We start from the raw sequence: 17,859 nt of genomic DNA, 5'->3' as shown, positions 1-17,859 counted from the left end.
AATCGTATTGATATAATCCTGCCTCTATATTTTTGTGTTCTATTTTTAGCAGATTTAATCCTATTTAATCACAGACTCTTAAAACGTCTTAAAAACATCCAGTAAAATTCTGAAATGTCCAAAATGTCCAAACGATCACTTTGAAACGATCGAAGTTACAAATGAGTCTGTCTTTAGGACGTCTTAAAAGACATTCATAAGATACCTTAAAGAGGTCCCAATTATGTCTATAAGACATTTAGACACAAAATAGAAGTCTTTAGAACGTTCAGAAACGTAAGTTATTAAGACGTTCATGTGGTGTGTTTTAAGACTTCTTATGGATGTAAAATTAGGAAGTCTTCAAGACGTCTTATGGACGTCAATTTTTGAAGTCTTTAAGACGTTTTATTAGTTAGACTGTGTAATAACATCCACAGAGATTTATCACGCATTTATCGAACGTTTTATTTTCAAACATTTATTTTTTCCATTAATAAGTTCATTTGCTATAATTTATCTTTAATTAACAGGACACGCTCGATGATCTCCATTCAAATCTTTGGTTGTAAGCAAAGAATTAGAAGGAGGAACATAGGTATCTACCTACTGCCATCTTCTCAAATTATTTCTTAACAGCTATTAACTTTTGTAAGTAAGGTGTAAGTACATAAATATAATAATGTAAATTTTCTGTTGTAATTAATCATTCATGAAGTGATAGTCGATTTAGATGTAATAATAGGTAAAGATGTTGAGGTCTTGACAGTGCTTTTATTCAAGATAGTTACAGTAATTTCTATTTACCCAAATATTTCGTAATTCATTATGTAGTGACGTTAACAATAAAATCGGTTATTTATCGTCGTAAAAAAATATAAACTAATTGTTCACACCTATAAAATTTGCAATCATTTGTAACATGCACAAATAGTTTATTTTCTACTATAAAAGAACAATAGCAGTTTGTTTAATACAAAATATTCTTTAAACTCTCAATAATTTTTTTATTAATTTAGCAATTATAAAAAAGGCCCACTAATCATTTTTCATGACACTAAACGTTGTCAACTTGCAAAATTTTATTTCTACCTTACTGTACAATTGGAATTGAAAATGATTATGGATCATTCACTGATTATAATACAGTTTGAAACACTAGAATTAATTATGTTTTTATTTTATAACAAAATAAAATACGACATATGTATTAATATTTATATAACAATTAAGTATAACAAACTTTAATGGTTGTTATATTTAAATATTCGCACGAAAACATTGATACCAATAATGCTTACACACATTCTAAAATTCCTAGAAGTCCTACATACTCAGTAAAGGATCGAGCCACCTAGTGGCAAACTATGAACTAACGCTTCAATTTAAAATAAGCAAATATAGAAAAACTAATTTATTCATTAATTTATGCATAATTTGACGAAACAGATTATTAAAAGACTGTTTTAAAAAGTACTTTAAATTTGAAGTTTTCGCAAAAAGCTAACCAGAACTGTAAAGAGTACATAGAAATATTCACTCAAGGAAAATCGAGCAAGTTTTATCGAATCATAAAGTAATATAATTATAAATATATACATGCGTTATATACTCTCAAATTTATTTACGCTACGCGATTATGTATAAACAATTTAACCCCTTTAACATTCAATTCTCTTATAACATTTCACTTTTGCTCGAATCAGTGCCTTTGCTGCCGATCTAAAACGTAACTCTATCCCAAACTGCCAACCAGACAACTTCCCTTAATTAAACATAGATCCATCACGCGATAGTGCGTGATCGGTTACTTGCTAAGAAGCCTTATCACGCGCTGGCGCGTGATTGGCAGCGAGGATTCAATAAAAACTGTACAAGTACACTCGTCAAAAAACGCGGAGTTTAAATGACGTAAGCATTTACGTCACACACTAGTTATATATACATCAAATGTATACAATCAGCTTATTTGATTCTGATTATACAGCACAAAGCTACGACACACGGTGACGTAAAGTGTTGGGAATTGGTTCTGTGATCTCTGTGTGCCTTCTTCCTGCTTGCATGTAGTTGTATGACCAGAATCAAACGAGCGACTATACATGCGTCATAACATCGATGCGTTGCAAGTAGCTGATTAAGAATAACCGCGTGGAGACAATATCTTTCACAATTTATTTTCTACGCGACATTCTTTTCAGAAATTGTGCTTGCTCGTACTCACAGTGCAAATCATCATATTCAATTTTCATTAATTGCTCGTATTCGATGGAAAAATGACGTATATGATGTTCGATCGATAAGACTGATCGTTGAATATTCTTCGTTCGCTTTACGAAAAATAAAAATCTGTTTCTCGATCCGATCCCGAGTGGAGACCAGTCGATGAAATTTATTGCGTGGCCAATCGAAGTAAATCTCTATCGAAACTACCTTTCCTATCCGTCCGTCGTGTCCATCTGTCCATGAATACGCAGCAATAGCAGTTAGCAGCTGGCAGCCGCAACGATGTCTGTAGAGGATAAAATTAAACACTATCAGCGAAATATTGAAAAATGCGATGACAATGAGGCTAGAGTATGTATTGCTAAACTAATTTTCAATACGTTCAAATATCTAGCGACACGTAGGACTTTGGAATTTCGTTTATAGCGTTTCGATATAACCTCGCGATGATGTCCAAACACAGCCACGATCGTAATAAAACCAAATGTATTGCTTTCAAAGATTTATGTGTTACGAGATACTGTTGCATATTTTCTATTTTAAATATGAATCAATTTTATCGAATATTTGTAGTGCTTTATTTTCGTATCGCTTTGTTCTGTTTCGGAATAACAATTTTTCGGGACAGTCTACTTCCTTTGTTAGCTAATTTTTATTTTATTCGTTTCAGAGTTTCATTATTTGTAGGAAAATAATTTTGCAATGTATATCAAGTTATATTTTGTATATGTTTCTCTTGTAATGCTTAATGGTTAGGTTTATTCAATTGGGTGAATGTATTGATTATGATGTTGCAATTTGGAATATGTTACAGATACTGCATTGTATTTCGAAGCTATCGAATTTGCCTGTTACGGTACAGCATCTTCAAGAAACTGGCGTGGGACGAACAGTAAATGCTCTAAGAAAATACGACGGTGGTGTGGGAGATGCTGCTAAAGCACTTGTTGCAAAGTGGAAGGCCATGGTTGCTAGTGAAGAAACCAGTGAGGGAGAAGATGAGGACGAAGCATGCGTCCCTGATGCACCTGAGAGCTATAATGACAGTCCAGAATCTCCAAAATCTGACGAGAACTCTATAAGGTACAATTTGTTATTTTTGAGAATTTTGACAAACACTGAAAAATAATTATGGCACGTATGTTAAATATAAAAGATATTGCTGAAAACAAATATTACATATACCTTTTTCATGAGTAGAATGTTTTGTTTCATATAATGCAATGATTAAGAAATTGTTTTCCTTTTTGAAGTAAACAAAAGAACATATATTTAATGTAATTTTTCAGACATAAAAGTGAAGAAACTGGAAAACACTTGCATAGGCATAAGACAGAAAGAAGTGAAATATCAAATACACCTCATGTTAGTAAGAATACTCCTAAACAAGAAGTAAAATTAAAATCTGAGAAAACTCCATCTAAAAGTAACTGTGATGTTGCTAAAAGTTCAAACAATGAATTGGAGAAACCAAAGAAACATGATAAAAATAAACATAGTTATAAACATTCAAAAAATGAAAAAGAATCTTCAAAGGATAATAGAAATGTTTCTAAGAAAGATGAAGTTTCGAAGCACCAGAGTCATACTAAATCCGATAACTTAGATAAATCTTCTAGTAGATTAGATAACATTAACTCGCAGAAAACTATTGAAGAAAATCATAAGAAACGAAAACATGAAGGTTCAAGCACTGCACCGAAAGAAACTAAGCGAAGGAAAAATTCAGAAAGCGAAAGTGATGAAGGTAAACTTCATGTATCTTCTAGTTCTGAAAAGTATAAGAGTAATAGTACCATCAAAATAAAAGAAGAACCTAAGGATAATGATGTAATAATTAAAAATGAGATTAAACAAGAGAAAAAGGATTCCCAAGACAAAGTAAAAGGAAGTTCAAGTAAACACAGAAATGACTCGTCTAGTAGTAAGCTGAAGGACAGTGGAGAGAAACAGAAGCATAAAAGTGAGAGTCAAACAAGCCATACCAAGGATGATATTAAGAAAACTGATAATTATCATTCCAATAAAGAATCTTCAGATTCAAAACATCATAATAGTTCCTCTAGTGATAAGCATCGCGATAAAAGTAAAGATAGAAGTAAAAAGAAGAGTAATAAAGATGGAAAAGGTAAAACTGAGAGCAAAACTAATAAAGATCCAAAACAATCGAAATCTGGATCAAAAGAGCCAAAGGAAGTAATAAAGATTAAATCAGAAATTAATGGTGATGAAGGAATAGATTGCAATTCTGGTTAGTTTATTAATACATGTTATTTTTAAGAAAATCACATAAGAACATCACATTTGTAATTATTGATTTTTTTTATTTAAAAGATAATAAATTTAATTTTTTATTGTATTGTTATGTTAACAGTAACTGTCTTACTGTATATTATAAGTTTAATATACTCATGTGGTACAAAATAAGTTGAAAATAAAGTACTAGTATATTTTTGTACAGTAATGTTGCTTTAAAAAAATACTCCCTTCTAACATTGTTTTGATAAATTCAGAGTTCATTGTTGTGGCACACATGTTTTAATTAAAATATATTTTCAATCAATACTTATTTCTGTGTTTTGCTCTTGTATACAGGTGCTAGTTTCGCAGAGGCACTTGGTATGTGTACAGTGGCTCAGCCATCTAAAAAACGTAGTAACAATCCTTCAAATTCAACTTCAACAAAACCAACCAAACCAGAACAATCAACAACAAATACTAAGAAACCGGTAGTAAGAGTTGAACCAATTACTACTGATCCGTTACAAGTAATTATGCACTGTGACAGAACTATAAACATTTTCTGTAGTTTCTATGTTTAGTACTTGTATCTTTAAATATAATGAATATTCTTGTTTACAGCCACCACCACTTTTATCGTCGAGCGTTAAATTAGAACCATTAAATGTGGATTTGGTATCTACGCTACCTGAAATTAGTCCTAATTACAAGCCACTGCCATATATTAATCATATTCATCGTAAGGAAGAAGATAAAGCTCTTAGTGATGTAATTTATGTTAAAAATCAAAGGTACTTTAATTTTTATAATTTTCAATTATTTTTAACAAATATATGTATAAATAATGTAAGTAATATACTAATTTCAAATTGTAGAACAAAAGTATATTCTGGAAATAAGTCCTATTATACGACTGTACCAACTCTCTTTGAGTTATGTATGAGAGTGCTTATAGAAAATATCGATGGTAAGTAATTCACATTTTGAATAGATTTTCTGAAAAGCCACCATTAAATATGTTTACGTCTTATTATGTATAGCACTCGAGTTTACTGGGGGTGTGCCTTTCGACATAATAAAACCTGTGTTGGAACGTGCAACAGCAGATCAATTATTTATGCTTGAACATTACAATCCTTATTTAGTTGAAGACACAGATTGTTTATGGCAGTTCCATTGCAATCGCGAATTCAGAAATAAACAAAGAGAGGAAATGGAAACGTGGCGTGAAATGTACATGGTAAGTATATTCTTTGAAACAACACAAAAAGTCTATTTTTTTTCTTTACATAACGCATGTATTACTGTAAACTAGCGCTGTCTGGACGAAAGGGAAGCAAAACTAAAAACGCTTACTGCTAATATAAAACAATCAATAGATAAATCTCTTCCCGTGAGATCTACCAAACTTGCCTATGTAGATAATGTTGTCAAACCACCGAGGAATATTCTTAAAAAGCAAGCGAAATATGGTACAGCGAATTCTGTACCTAATACTGCATCTAATATAAAGAAAAAATTAATTAGCGGCGGAGGCCCAGCATCTGCAACAAATATCTCTGTTCCACCGCCTCCAGTACCTCGTTTAAAATCATGTAAGTATTTTCATGTTTAACCTCTTCACCTTTTTCAACGAGTTTGACTCGTGCACTTTTCACAATACCTTCGCCGCCGATCACGCGCTAACGCGTGATGAGAATTTTTCGCACGTAACCAATCACGCACCATCGCGTGAGGAATCTATGTTCGCTTAATGGAAGCTCTGTGGTTGGCAGTTTGAGATAATAACTCGTTTCAGATTGGCAGCGAAGGGGATAACATTACGAAAGAAAATTGTAGGTGAAGAGGTTAATATTATGAAATATGAACAAAAAAAGTTTCTACTGCATGTGTCGTATTTCTGTTATAGCACCCGGTGTTGTGAAGAAAACAAAAGCGCCTCTAATGGCGAAAGCTTTACAGTTAATAAAAGGACGTTATAAACGGTAGTTTATATAACATTTGGTAACGTTCAGGAACTTATGTAAGTCGTACATCAAATCATCATTCACTTTGCGTTCATGTATAAATATTTCATATCAGTTTACGCTTTCTTCTGTCACTCCATGAATTAACGAAGTATGTAATACATCCTCGTTAATGGGAAGTACGTTTTTATGAAGTTCGCATTCTGTGTTAAAGATTTTGAAATTTATTAAATAGAGCACATCGAAAATTTTAGTGCTCAAATTGGTAGTAAATGTTACAATCGTGTTCATAAATCATGGAAAGAGGATAAAATTGTATAAACTTTTGATAAATTTTTCATTATGATATATTTTAGCTTAAAATGAGCCATCTTATTCATATGATTTAAGTAATAATATGAAAGATATTCAACGTTTAATAGAATTGAGTGATAATAAAATAAAGGATTCCATACATTCATTAAATTTCTGTTTCTACAGTTCACTGATAAAGTGAATTGATATCTAATTTTGCAAATAATTCAAACAATTACAGAATTTAATACTTATCTATGTATGGAGGGTACCTTCCCGTGTTTACCTGTTTATAAAAAGATGCAAAGTCACGTACATAGTGAATATGTCCATTTTCTTGCTGTGATTCGTTCATTTCATTAGATTACATTGTAAATATTTGTTTGTGAAGGTACCTGGGAGGGTTTACAGAATAACATACAGGCCGAACATAAAATTGCGACGACTAATATTTATTATGAGCGATACGTGTACTTTTCACTCGCCCATGAGTCACAATAGATATAAAAAGTTAATACTCTCACGTTAACGATCCCTGTAAAAATGAAATATATTTATGCGTTGAAGAATACTTTCTTAATTATAATAACATCGGTAAAAGTTAATAACACTTAGGAAATTATAGTATCGAATTATTTTATTAATTACAAGAGAGCAGCATTCAAAAAGTTTTTACGAGAATGTTGTAAGATATAGCAAAACTGAAAGTTGGAGATCATTTAAAAATATAGTTAGTTTAATATATACATATAAATTAAACTAAATAACGCATATTAATATTTTTGTAAATTTTAATTTAAATAATAGCCATTGATGAAATATCATACAAAATTATTTGATCTAATGGGACTTTCCATGCCAGATCCAACAGTTTTATCGATTGATACTAAACATTTTTGTGGGGTTAAAAATCTCCGAAAATACTGGCTGCAAAAATTCTCATTTCTGAAGCAATTAAGCATTCAGATTTTTCTTATTTTACTTTAGTAAAAAATTGGTTCTTTTTAATAAATATCTTTTAATCTATTTTACAAATTGTTGAGGGAAAGGTCATAGTTTCAAAAGGTGTGTTAAAAATGGACCCACTCCTTTAAATCTTTGGCATAAACTAAAGTTTATATTTCAAAAGCTTTAAAAATAATATCACAGAATCACAGCAAGCTACTGAGGACTGCGATTTATTCTGATTTGACGTGGAATGGCCCTAGTGCGTGATATGCATATATTTCCGCAGAATTTATAATTAACTATAGATATTTAAACGTAAAACACTGACTTTTTTATATAGCTGTTGATGAATCGCAACTTTAAGCATCTCAAATTATCATAAATATATTGTTCAAAGGATAAACAGTTTTTAATGTATTTCTGCAAACATATAATAGAATGAGGTCTCTGAGGAATATGTATATAATTTTCATTTCATTTAACAAAAGCAGAAATATATATATAGCATTGTAGAACTGTTGTTACAGATCAGGAATCATTTTCCTGAATGATTATTCTGTGTAATTTGTAATAACGTTTTATTTATTTGATTATGAGACTAAATATTTTTGACTTCGTAATTTTACTTTTTAAGTAAACAAAAAAAAAAGAAGAAATTGTTCATAAAGAAATTGTAGAATTTTTTTAAACGTAAGAACAAATTGTGAAGATCAAGATTTTACTCATTAAATTTAATCAAATTTGTGAAAGGAATATTATTCCGACGAAAAAAAGAGTGAAAACTAAAGCAAATGGTTTGGCTAGTTAAATACAATTATTGTCACTATGTATTCATTTTTTAAATTAAGCTTACTTAAATCTTTCTTTTTTAATTTGTATGTAATAAAAAGTATGTTTACCTAATGTGTTATGGCCAACATATAGCTATATGATAATCATGTGTGTAATCAATTTTATATATATAGTGGCATCAAAAGTGATGTATTTATGTTTTATTTATATTACACAAATTTAAAAATTAGTTTATAGAGTATTTTAATTTTTTAAGTGGATTTATTTCCAAGAATTTACAGTTGAGTCCGAGAAATTTTGCAAATGTAAACCTGGAGACTTCCTCTTATTTGCGTGAAAGTATCAGAATACTTGTTTACATGTTTTTAATAGCTCATATCAATTCTAGTACCTGCATTATTCTCGTAATCATGATTCCACTCTAAAATGATATAAATGTACAATGACATTCGTAAATAGAGTACTACTTACTACCTTTGCACCTGTTCACATCACGTTTATAAACTCAGTTGGAAATTTCCAGATATTAATCAATTACGTGTACTTATTCAATCTATTTGCAATCGAGGATGCGTGCAGGGTTGGAGTACTTCTTTTATGAATCTTGCGTACGATTACACTTAGAAAAGGTTAAGAATAAAAATGAAAATATATTGTTGACACCAAAAGGTTTCTGAAATAATGCTAATAGAAATAAAAAGCGCGTGTATGTGCTCGTTTTTTATAGTATACTAACCCAACGTAATTTATGGTATTGTATACAATAATGTGTATTTAATATTAATTCAACTTATAAAAAACTAATGACATGTACGATACTTTATCGTGGTATGTACAATTTCATTCTTCGAATCGTTCTTCTCAATACTGTTCTCAATACGTAGCTATTCTCCGTGGCAGACAGTTTTCAGTTAGAAAAATTCCTATATAATCTTTTATATTTATATCGCTCCTACTTGATTAATGAAACAAATTTAAATAACCACTATGTGTCAAGCGCTACAGTAAGAGCAAAGTGATTTGTTTCAATAAAATTAATTTGTCTCAAAACGTCTTTGTTATAAAGCAAAGCGTTCTGGTTATAGTAAAATTATTATAAAGCGATTATACTACCACATGCATAGTGTGTACAGAAGTAGTGCTTTTGCGGAGAATGAAAGGAATCCATACGTTAATTGGCGTTACTATTCATTTACATTAATTAACTGAGAACTTCCTGAATTGAGTGAACTATCAATTTAGTATTTAATAAAGTAAATAGGGAAGTCAAAGGATTAATGTGTAGAGAACCAGATGGTGCTTTCGACTTCCGTTTTTCTGCGACCTTCACAGAAACATTCTTTCAATACGTATGAAGAAAGAATGTGAATACAATGCAATGTCAGCTGCATAGATACCTCACAAGATGTAAATAAATTCCATGTATTAATTATTAGTTATCCATTCCAATTGAAAACGACATGAGCGATCATTAAGTACACAGTTATTGTCACAGTACTTGTCAGCATGATTGGAAAGCCCACCCTGCAACGGACAGGTTGAAAATTATTTGTCGAGTTAATGAAATTATCATAACAACGGGGCATAAATTAGCGAAGAGCTTTTGTGAAAAGGGCTTAATTTATACGCGATTTATCATTCGATCTGAATTTCAGAGTTTCACACAGAACATGTTCTACGTAGTACAGGATTACTTTGTTCCAATTCATTTACACCAACTTCAATCTTATTTATTCATTATTGCTGTGTATAAAATCGATACGAAAATATTGCAGCGGAATTATTTCTCGATAACTCGCTGAACATTCTGTAACGTGTTGATTATTGATGTAAAGCAATTCGAAAAAATTATATGTGTATAATCGAATGCGTTTTCATTGAAACATGGCTTCCAAATTTATGTTCATCAATTTACAAAAGGATTCTGTATTTCGCTAATAATAATCATTTTTAATTTAATAAACATTTGCCAACGTAATTTTCGACAGTTCAATATTTATTCTTCCGAAAGTATGATAGAAACGAACTTACTTGAAAAATTGTATAAAAGTGAACCTATAGCCATGCTGTTCTGCAACTCCTGCGCAAACTACATTAGCAGTAGCTCCAATCAAAGTTGCATTTCCTGTAAATATACCCATCTATTCAACTACAGAAATAATAGTATCTGAGCTTTCGCATTTTGACGTAACTTGTTTCAAAATATTCCTCTTAATTTAAATATAAACATTTATTCTCAGCTGTCGCGTAATAAATGTCAACATAAATATTATTAACAACTGTCAAGCTTCCTTTACCTCCCATGCACGCGCCAAACGCTAAAGCCCACACTAATGGTTGCAGTGGTAATTTAAGTTCGCAGTTTTGTGCTAAATTAGTGACGACTCTGATCATCATCGTTGATAAAGGTACATTGTCAACGAACGCACTCGCGAATGCTGACACCCAAAGCAGCAGTAATATTGCGACAGCTAATCGCGACTCCTCGTTCACGGACAGGATAACTTTTTCTGTTTGATATCCTATCCACGCGATGAGACCTAATCGTGAAAGAGCCTGCAAGTCAATTTGGACAATGGTCACTTGTTTGTTAAATGTGAATCAAAATGAGAACTTAGAAACAGAAACTAGGGTACTTGTCCATATTCCATATTTTAAAATCATTTATAAAAACAGTATTTTTATATATAAACTGAGTAGTTACTTTGTTTATTCAAGTTTACTTAGTAGAAATATTATATTTTTAATAAAAAATTTTCTTTTTTTTAAAATGATTTCAATCCGAAGACACAGAAGTACAGGGTGATCAGTTTATCTGGAAACCCTCTAATGAGTGCTAGTAGCTTTTACAACGCTAACAGCAATTACAGTAACTGCTGTTAACCAGATAAACTGATCACCCTGTATGTATAAGCATAGAATATAGACAAATACCCTATTGAGAAATATTGTTAAAACGATTGCTTTTCACAAATTGTCCATACCTCCATAAGAACAAATAAAGAAGCAAAAAATAGTAGAGTGCTCCATTCCACTCGGGCCATGAGACCATCAAGGTCTTCGGCATCCGCTAAAATTAGTAACAAAAGGACACCAACTAAAGCGGTCCAGCCCAACGATAAATGTAAATTCGGAAGACTGTGCAGGAAGAACAGGATAATTACGAAAATTAACGAGAATCCAGACTTTACTAGTAACCATTTGTCTCGAATGGGATACTGTGAAGTGAAATGTGGAGGAATTAGTGTCTGCTAACAAGGAACATTAAACATTGCTTTAATGTCGTCTTCCGATTTTGATAAAACTTAGTATACGAGTAGAGCATCGAAAAATATTAGACACGCATTTTTTTTAACTGTTGATATTCATGTTTAGGGGGTTAAAGACATCCACAAAGTTGGGATGGAAAATACCAAGTTTCATCAAAATTAAAAAATGACACTTAAGTGATGTCCCTTATAAGTTGTGTAAAAAAATTTGTAGTCTACCAAAGATTCTACGTAAAATTTTCGACATGTGTTAAAAATTTTAGGGGCTGAGTAATTCTCTATACTAAAATAAGACAAAAATGAAAATAAACAAAATTGTATTTCCAACTACGTTCCCGAGTTATTAATTATTCAGAAAATGTATCAAATAAGCGTGGAATGCGTCTGACTTGGGACTTACTCTACTGACTTTGCTGTCTGACCTAAGGGAGTGGTGACGCTCAGTCATCACCATCGATCGACAGTCATCGACCAAATTTCAAACGTAGAAACGATTGATTCTATTTAGTAATTATATCTAAGAAATAATAATGTTACTTGCAAATTATCTATTATGAGTTATTTCTGTATTGAACATGTAATTTATATGTTTGAAATTTAGTCGGTGGCTGTCGATCAATGGTGATGATCTAACAAAAGCTTTCTAATGCATGTCAGCAGTAGAATAATTCCCAAGTCAGACACATTTCACGCGCATTTTAGGCATTTTTGCAACAATAAATAACTCTGAAACAAAGCTCCAAATGCAATTTCGTTATTCTTGATTTTTTACCTATTTTGACACGTGGGATCACACTTAAAAATTTCTGACACCTGTTGTCGAACACTCTGTATGGTTAAAATAACTCAAATCACTCGATCGGTTCTGAATATAAGTCTACAAATATCTACCTTCTCCTGAAGCTCCTCGAGTGTAGCTTTGTACCTCTCAAGCTCTACGCTACCTGTCATCAATTTCTTCTTCAATCGCGACAGTAATCGTTGAACTTTTTTCATTAGTGTTTCTCTCACTAAATTTTCGTCTTTGCTGTAACTCGATAAACTTGCTGCAGCCCTTTGCCAAATCGCAATCTCGTGCCTCAATTCCTTAAAACAAAATAAACTTTCGAATAAAAAACTGATTTTATTCTACCCTATTTATTAGAAAAAAAAGAATCAACCCATTAGCTGCAATTTTATCTATTTGATACCAACGACCACGATTCTCAAATAGGGATATTTTTCTACTATTACGAAAGATATAAAAAAAGGTATTATCGTTACCTCAAGAGGGGAAACCACTGTGACGGCTAATAAAAATAAAGACAATTTCCAAGAATTTTTTCGGGCAAATTTAAAGTTTTTTCTGAAAAATCTTTAATGCTTTCTTAGAGTGCATTTCTTGAACTACTTCTTCTAAAAATTTCATAGAAAAAGATTCAAAGGACCATTTTTAAACTCAAACTTAAAAAGAGAAAAAAAAAAATGTTTCATTTTTTTCAATCCGTCACATTGATCTCCTCCTTTAACAAAACATTTGAATTGAAAACAGCTAAAATCTACTTTTGCAAACTAAAAACTAATTCAGGGAGAACTGTTAACAGTTAATGGCTGAAAAACACACATACTTGCACGTCTTGGGGTTCATCAAACCTCAGAACAGTTATATCTCGAAAGATGAATCGCAGTTGAGCGTAAACGACTATTAGCACCAGAATAACGCCGATGCTCATGTGTAACGAGAACGTACTGAAATCTACCCCCTATAGAAAATGCAGTTTGGATTAAGATCTATGACTCCTTAGAATTCAATTTCACAAAGTTGCATTCGATGGAATACTTGCATTGCTTATGACATCGCGATTGGACGCGATAATAACATTCGGCGGATCGCCGATTGGCGTCATAGCACCTCCCATGTTAGAGAAGATCACCATCGACGTCAATATTGGTACAGGATTTATTTCCATTACCTCACACAGTCTAATAGTCACTGGCGTTACTAAAAGCACTGTCGTAACGTTATCTAAGAAGGATGAGATAAACGTTGTGAAGAAGCACAGTGTACCAATCAGTGGCCACAGTTTTCCCCCGGTTATCTGAAAGTAATAGTTGAATCTACTGTAGCACTAAATGGAATATTCCACAAAATATAATGAAGTGCTCAGATAGCACACGAGGTCTTGAAGACGTCTATTTTATGTCAATTTTATGCTCGAACATTTTACGACATAACTTGGATGTCTTCAAAACATCCGACACTGTACGTTTTAAAAACTTGCGAAATTTACTTCCATAAGACGTCTTAAAGACACTACAGGGGATGTCTTTGAAGCGTCTTATGAATGTTTTTTAAGACGTTTTATATTGATTTGTAGCTTCAGACGTTTCAAACACGTTTTTTTGGGTATTATTAGGATTTTACTGGATATTTAAAGACGTTTTTAAGACGTCTCTGTGCTATATGGGAATATTATTTCAATTCGTAATAAGATAATGTTTATTGCAATGAACTTCACTTTGTAAGCGTAGACTGCTAGCCAGTCGAATATTCCTGTTTCAGCGACGACAGCAACAAGAATCATCATAGAGAACAGTAACATTAAAGTATCGACGTCTATCCATGAAATCAATTCATCCATGGTCGGCCTCTGCGCCAAGAAACCTTTTTGTCATGAAATATGTCGAGTCGATTTGTTTTTATTTATTTCAATTTACAGTACCTCATTCAGAGCTGCCAGTATTGCAATGGACATGGTCGATGCTAACATAGCAGCAATCGTTCGATGCACTACCTGAAACCATATAGGAAATATAAAGTTTCATATCATGGGTAATTGTAGGTGGTTTTACCACAAAAACAAGAATCATTTGAAATGAACTAGATTGATTCAGTAAATTGTTGATAAACAGTGTGAAAGGTACTGTACCTCAAATATTATTAATATGTATAAGCCAAGCAGAACTACTGCAGCACATATAGTACCATGGTGTTTATCTATTGATGACAAGTCGTAAGTCATGGAAATTGCGAAACTTGACTCTAAGTTGGTCTTGAAGTTAATCGATATCAAATTCTGCTTCAGTACCCTGCGAAATTGAAGAGCTCAAAGTGTTTTGTTAAACCTAGAAAAGGGCTAAAAATTTGTTAAAGAATGACTCGAAAAGGAATCTAAGAGCATTAGCTGCATATACTTCTGGTTGATGTTTTCCAACTGGAAAGTCTTCTGATGTCTCTGGCCAGGGAAAAGGTCCATCAGGTTGTCCGGAAGTATTGGTAATATCCATGCATCGCTTATGTTCTACGCGCAAAGTGTTACCAGCGTAAAGAAACGAGAAGATATTGAAAAGAGCAGAACTTATTGCAGAAGAATGTGTGTTACCTTACTCTGTACAGAGTATTCAGACAAATCAGTATCATTTCTCTCGTCGATAAGTAGTTCCAACCATAACATCAAGTATCTCTCGGATACATTCATGTATTGGTTTGATTTCATCGCTGGAAGTAGCGAACCTTCGACTGTTACACTGATATGTTGACTGAAAGTGTTACCATGCATTTTATAATCTGTGAAAGTTTAAGGATCAATTCGAACTTAGTCATCTCCACATCGTAATTAAACACCCCTTACATTCTCTTAATTTTCATTAATTTTAGTTTCCTATAGTAACTATGATTAATGAAATATATTCCTACGATTATCAATCACATATATTTTACATAGAAAAAATTATTAGTAATAGAATTTGTTATCAGTATTCTTCATTGTTATTAATAAAAGGATACTCCTTATTTCACCGTTGGGTATTGAGATTTGATGCATTGTTTCGATCTTCTCACTTTTCAGTATCAATATTGTCTATAATTATAAAGCATCATATTATCGTTACATATATATGTGCACTGTTTGTGCAAAGAAACGTGAATCTGACTGCAGTAATAGTAACATTATTACTAAAAAAGTAAACTTACTGTGAACAAGAGCCAGCAACAGAATAATAAAACAAGTTTCGTGTAACGATAACACGGTTTCTGCTTGGCTTCAGGAGACTCATGCGTGATATCGTGCTGCATGTCTTCATCGATAGTTCCCTGGTACTTATGAACAATAGTGGACTGTGGCTCAAGAGACATGTTCACTACCAAGCAATCTTTCTTTACCCTCTCCGAACACCTATAAAATTCAAGCTAATTTCATCTTGCTCTTTTTTCAAATAATTTTGCAAGATCGAAGTCAGTCGAGGAAAAGGTATTTTAACGAGACTCAAAAAAACCAACTCTTATTTTTCTCTTGCGTACTATAATAAATGTGAGCTGAAAAATACCAACTTTCCTTCAGAGGATTCGTAAATTCGATCATATTCCCTCTGAAAAACTGCCAAGCTAGGATCTAAACGTATCGCTTCTGGTAGTTGACTCCAAACGCGGAGTACTTCTTCAGGAATCTGACCGAATATCACTGGGCTTGATACAGAGGATGGAGTTCCTGTAACTACACAAGTAAACGCTAGAAGAACAGATTGTGTCATCTTGTGTGCGTTGCACTGTATTAAAAGCTGATCAGACACAAAAGTCAAACTCTATTAAATACAGTCTTTAAAGGTTTAAGAAATTATTATTGGGATTATTAGTGGCAAATGATTACTATGGTACATTTTTATTTTTTGTGGGGTGAGGTATTAAGGGATATCGTAAACGTTCCCTGAGTCATACAGAAGCTATTATCAGTATTCCTCTTTTATTAATTAATGACAGGGTACTCATTAGCTCCCTAGCTATTGAAATTTAATACACTGCTTTTTCTCATTTCTCATTATCAATATTATCTACCTGTGTTCCACGAATAGAAAACTGATAGGAGTCAGCTTTATTTTAGCTACTCATTTGCAAATTGAATAACTCCACAGAACAACAATATTTATAGGTATTTATTTTAGACATAAGAACCAAATGCTATGGTATTAAGGCTTCAAAAAGTTCAAAAAGTGGAGTCAATCATTTTGGCACGTGAAGGGCTCATTTATCTGTACCTGGTGTTCCTCGACCATTTGCGCTGCACCGAGATCCTTTCCTAAGGAATATCGGCGTCGGTAATCCAATTTCATCCTCGCTTATGTCGTTTTGGGACATTTTGATGCCAATTATTTCTGTTGGTTAGTTCATTTTCATTATTCAAATTACAGTAAAATGTAAATCAAATATTCGACTTTTACTTCAGAGAAAAATGGTAACTTGAATTCCTTGCATTGTCACTTTTGAATGATAGTGAGACGGTTTTCAAATACTCGAATAGCCAACTTTATACTCGATTTTAAGAGTACTATAGTGTATTACTTACGTTAAAAAAGCGAAACATAAGCCTATCGATATTAAATAATATAACTGTGCCACAAAATTTGAACAAATTTCACAGAGTTTCGATCATTGTGTTCTTGATCCGATATATTTCTGAACATGTGAACAGTAGGTATAACGACGTGAAACTGGGTTTAAAATCCTGATTTCAGATTTCCTGAGCCTCCTAGGGGTCATATCCAACGTACAACACGTGTTTACCCTGTAACATGCTCTGTATTATATCTATATACCATAGTATTAAGGATATAGTATTGAACGAGGTATAATTTCTGCCTAGAGCCTAAGATTTGAAATAATAGTAATATTTTTTTTAAGCATAAGCTGATCTTAAGAAAATAACCAATTATCGAAAATTTGTGGTTCCAAATAATACTAAGTGACTGATAAACTCATTTATAAAAATCATAAGTGATTGCACATAAAAGGGTACATCTTACCGATTTTTATAATCTTTGGATATATTATAGAGTATAAAGAATGATATTTTGAACTTTTTTCTATATATATGAAAGGTTTCGAAGACAATGCTCGATAGTTGACTCAACGCTGCCACAGACGCATATGTATAAACAAAATTCAGTGTGATAGTAGCAACAATTTTTTGTATATATCTCAAAAACTGAGGCCGAGTAACAGTTGTATGTATAAGAAAAAATTGTCGACAATGTTGATTTTGTACAACATATTTTAATTTTATTAAAATCGGTGAGGTGTACCTTTTTATGTACAATTACTGAATCATAATGTGTACTATATTTAAAGTATTTAATGTTAGATAATTCATTATTTTCTTACAGAATATTAA

At 32.2% G+C, this 17,859-nt stretch overlaps 2 protein-coding genes across 4 annotated transcripts; one reads left to right on the top strand and one right to left on the bottom strand.

Annotated features, from left to right (window-relative positions):
- The first annotated feature begins 2 nt into the window (after positions 1 to 2).
- Positions 3 to 8,266, top strand: Eloa (transcription elongation factor elongin A). 3 transcript variants are annotated; one of them, XM_076388256.1, is made up of 9 exons: positions 3 to 641; positions 3,020 to 3,288; positions 3,495 to 4,456; positions 4,801 to 4,973; positions 5,068 to 5,237; positions 5,322 to 5,413; positions 5,487 to 5,686; positions 5,762 to 6,041; positions 6,356 to 8,266. In XM_076388256.1, exons 2-9 carry the CDS (start codon positions 3,170 to 3,172, stop codon positions 6,433 to 6,435), a joined length of 2,076 nt encoding a protein of 691 aa, XP_076244371.1. In that variant the 5' UTR covers positions 3 to 641; positions 3,020 to 3,169; the 3' UTR covers positions 6,436 to 8,266. The 3 variants fall into 3 exon arrangements, with proteins under 3 accessions (XP_076244371.1, XP_076244370.1, XP_076244372.1); XM_076388255.1 differs by lacking the exon at positions 3 to 641 and adding an exon at positions 2,293 to 2,556; XM_076388257.1 differs by lacking the exon at positions 3 to 641 and adding an exon at positions 2,639 to 2,691.
- Positions 8,267 to 9,600: 1,334 nt separating this feature from the next.
- On the bottom strand, positions 9,601 to 16,826 carry LOC143185321 (P protein). Its single transcript, XM_076388258.1, has 16 exons — positions 16,727 to 16,826; positions 16,026 to 16,182; positions 15,669 to 15,870; positions 15,483 to 15,555; positions 15,079 to 15,263; positions 14,891 to 14,997; positions 14,626 to 14,785; positions 14,419 to 14,490; positions 14,215 to 14,346; positions 13,540 to 13,794; positions 13,324 to 13,458; positions 12,608 to 12,802; positions 11,432 to 11,665; positions 10,745 to 11,003; positions 10,479 to 10,572; positions 9,601 to 9,971 (listed from the first exon to the last, which is right to left on the bottom strand). The coding sequence occupies exons 1-16, from the start codon at positions 16,824 to 16,826 to the stop codon at positions 9,884 to 9,886; spliced, it is 2,448 nt and encodes an 815-aa protein (XP_076244373.1). The 3' UTR covers positions 9,601 to 9,883.
- Between the last annotated feature and the right edge of the window lie 1,033 nt (positions 16,827 to 17,859).

The sequence above is a fragment of the Calliopsis andreniformis genome, chromosome 10 (genome assembly GCF_051401765.1).
Source record: "Calliopsis andreniformis isolate RMS-2024a chromosome 10, iyCalAndr_principal, whole genome shotgun sequence".
In the NCBI taxonomy this organism is placed as follows: domain Eukaryota; kingdom Metazoa; phylum Arthropoda; class Insecta; order Hymenoptera; family Andrenidae; genus Calliopsis; species Calliopsis andreniformis.
The sequence above is the reverse complement of the archived record's forward strand: the minus strand, read 5'-3'. Positions and strand labels throughout refer to the sequence as shown.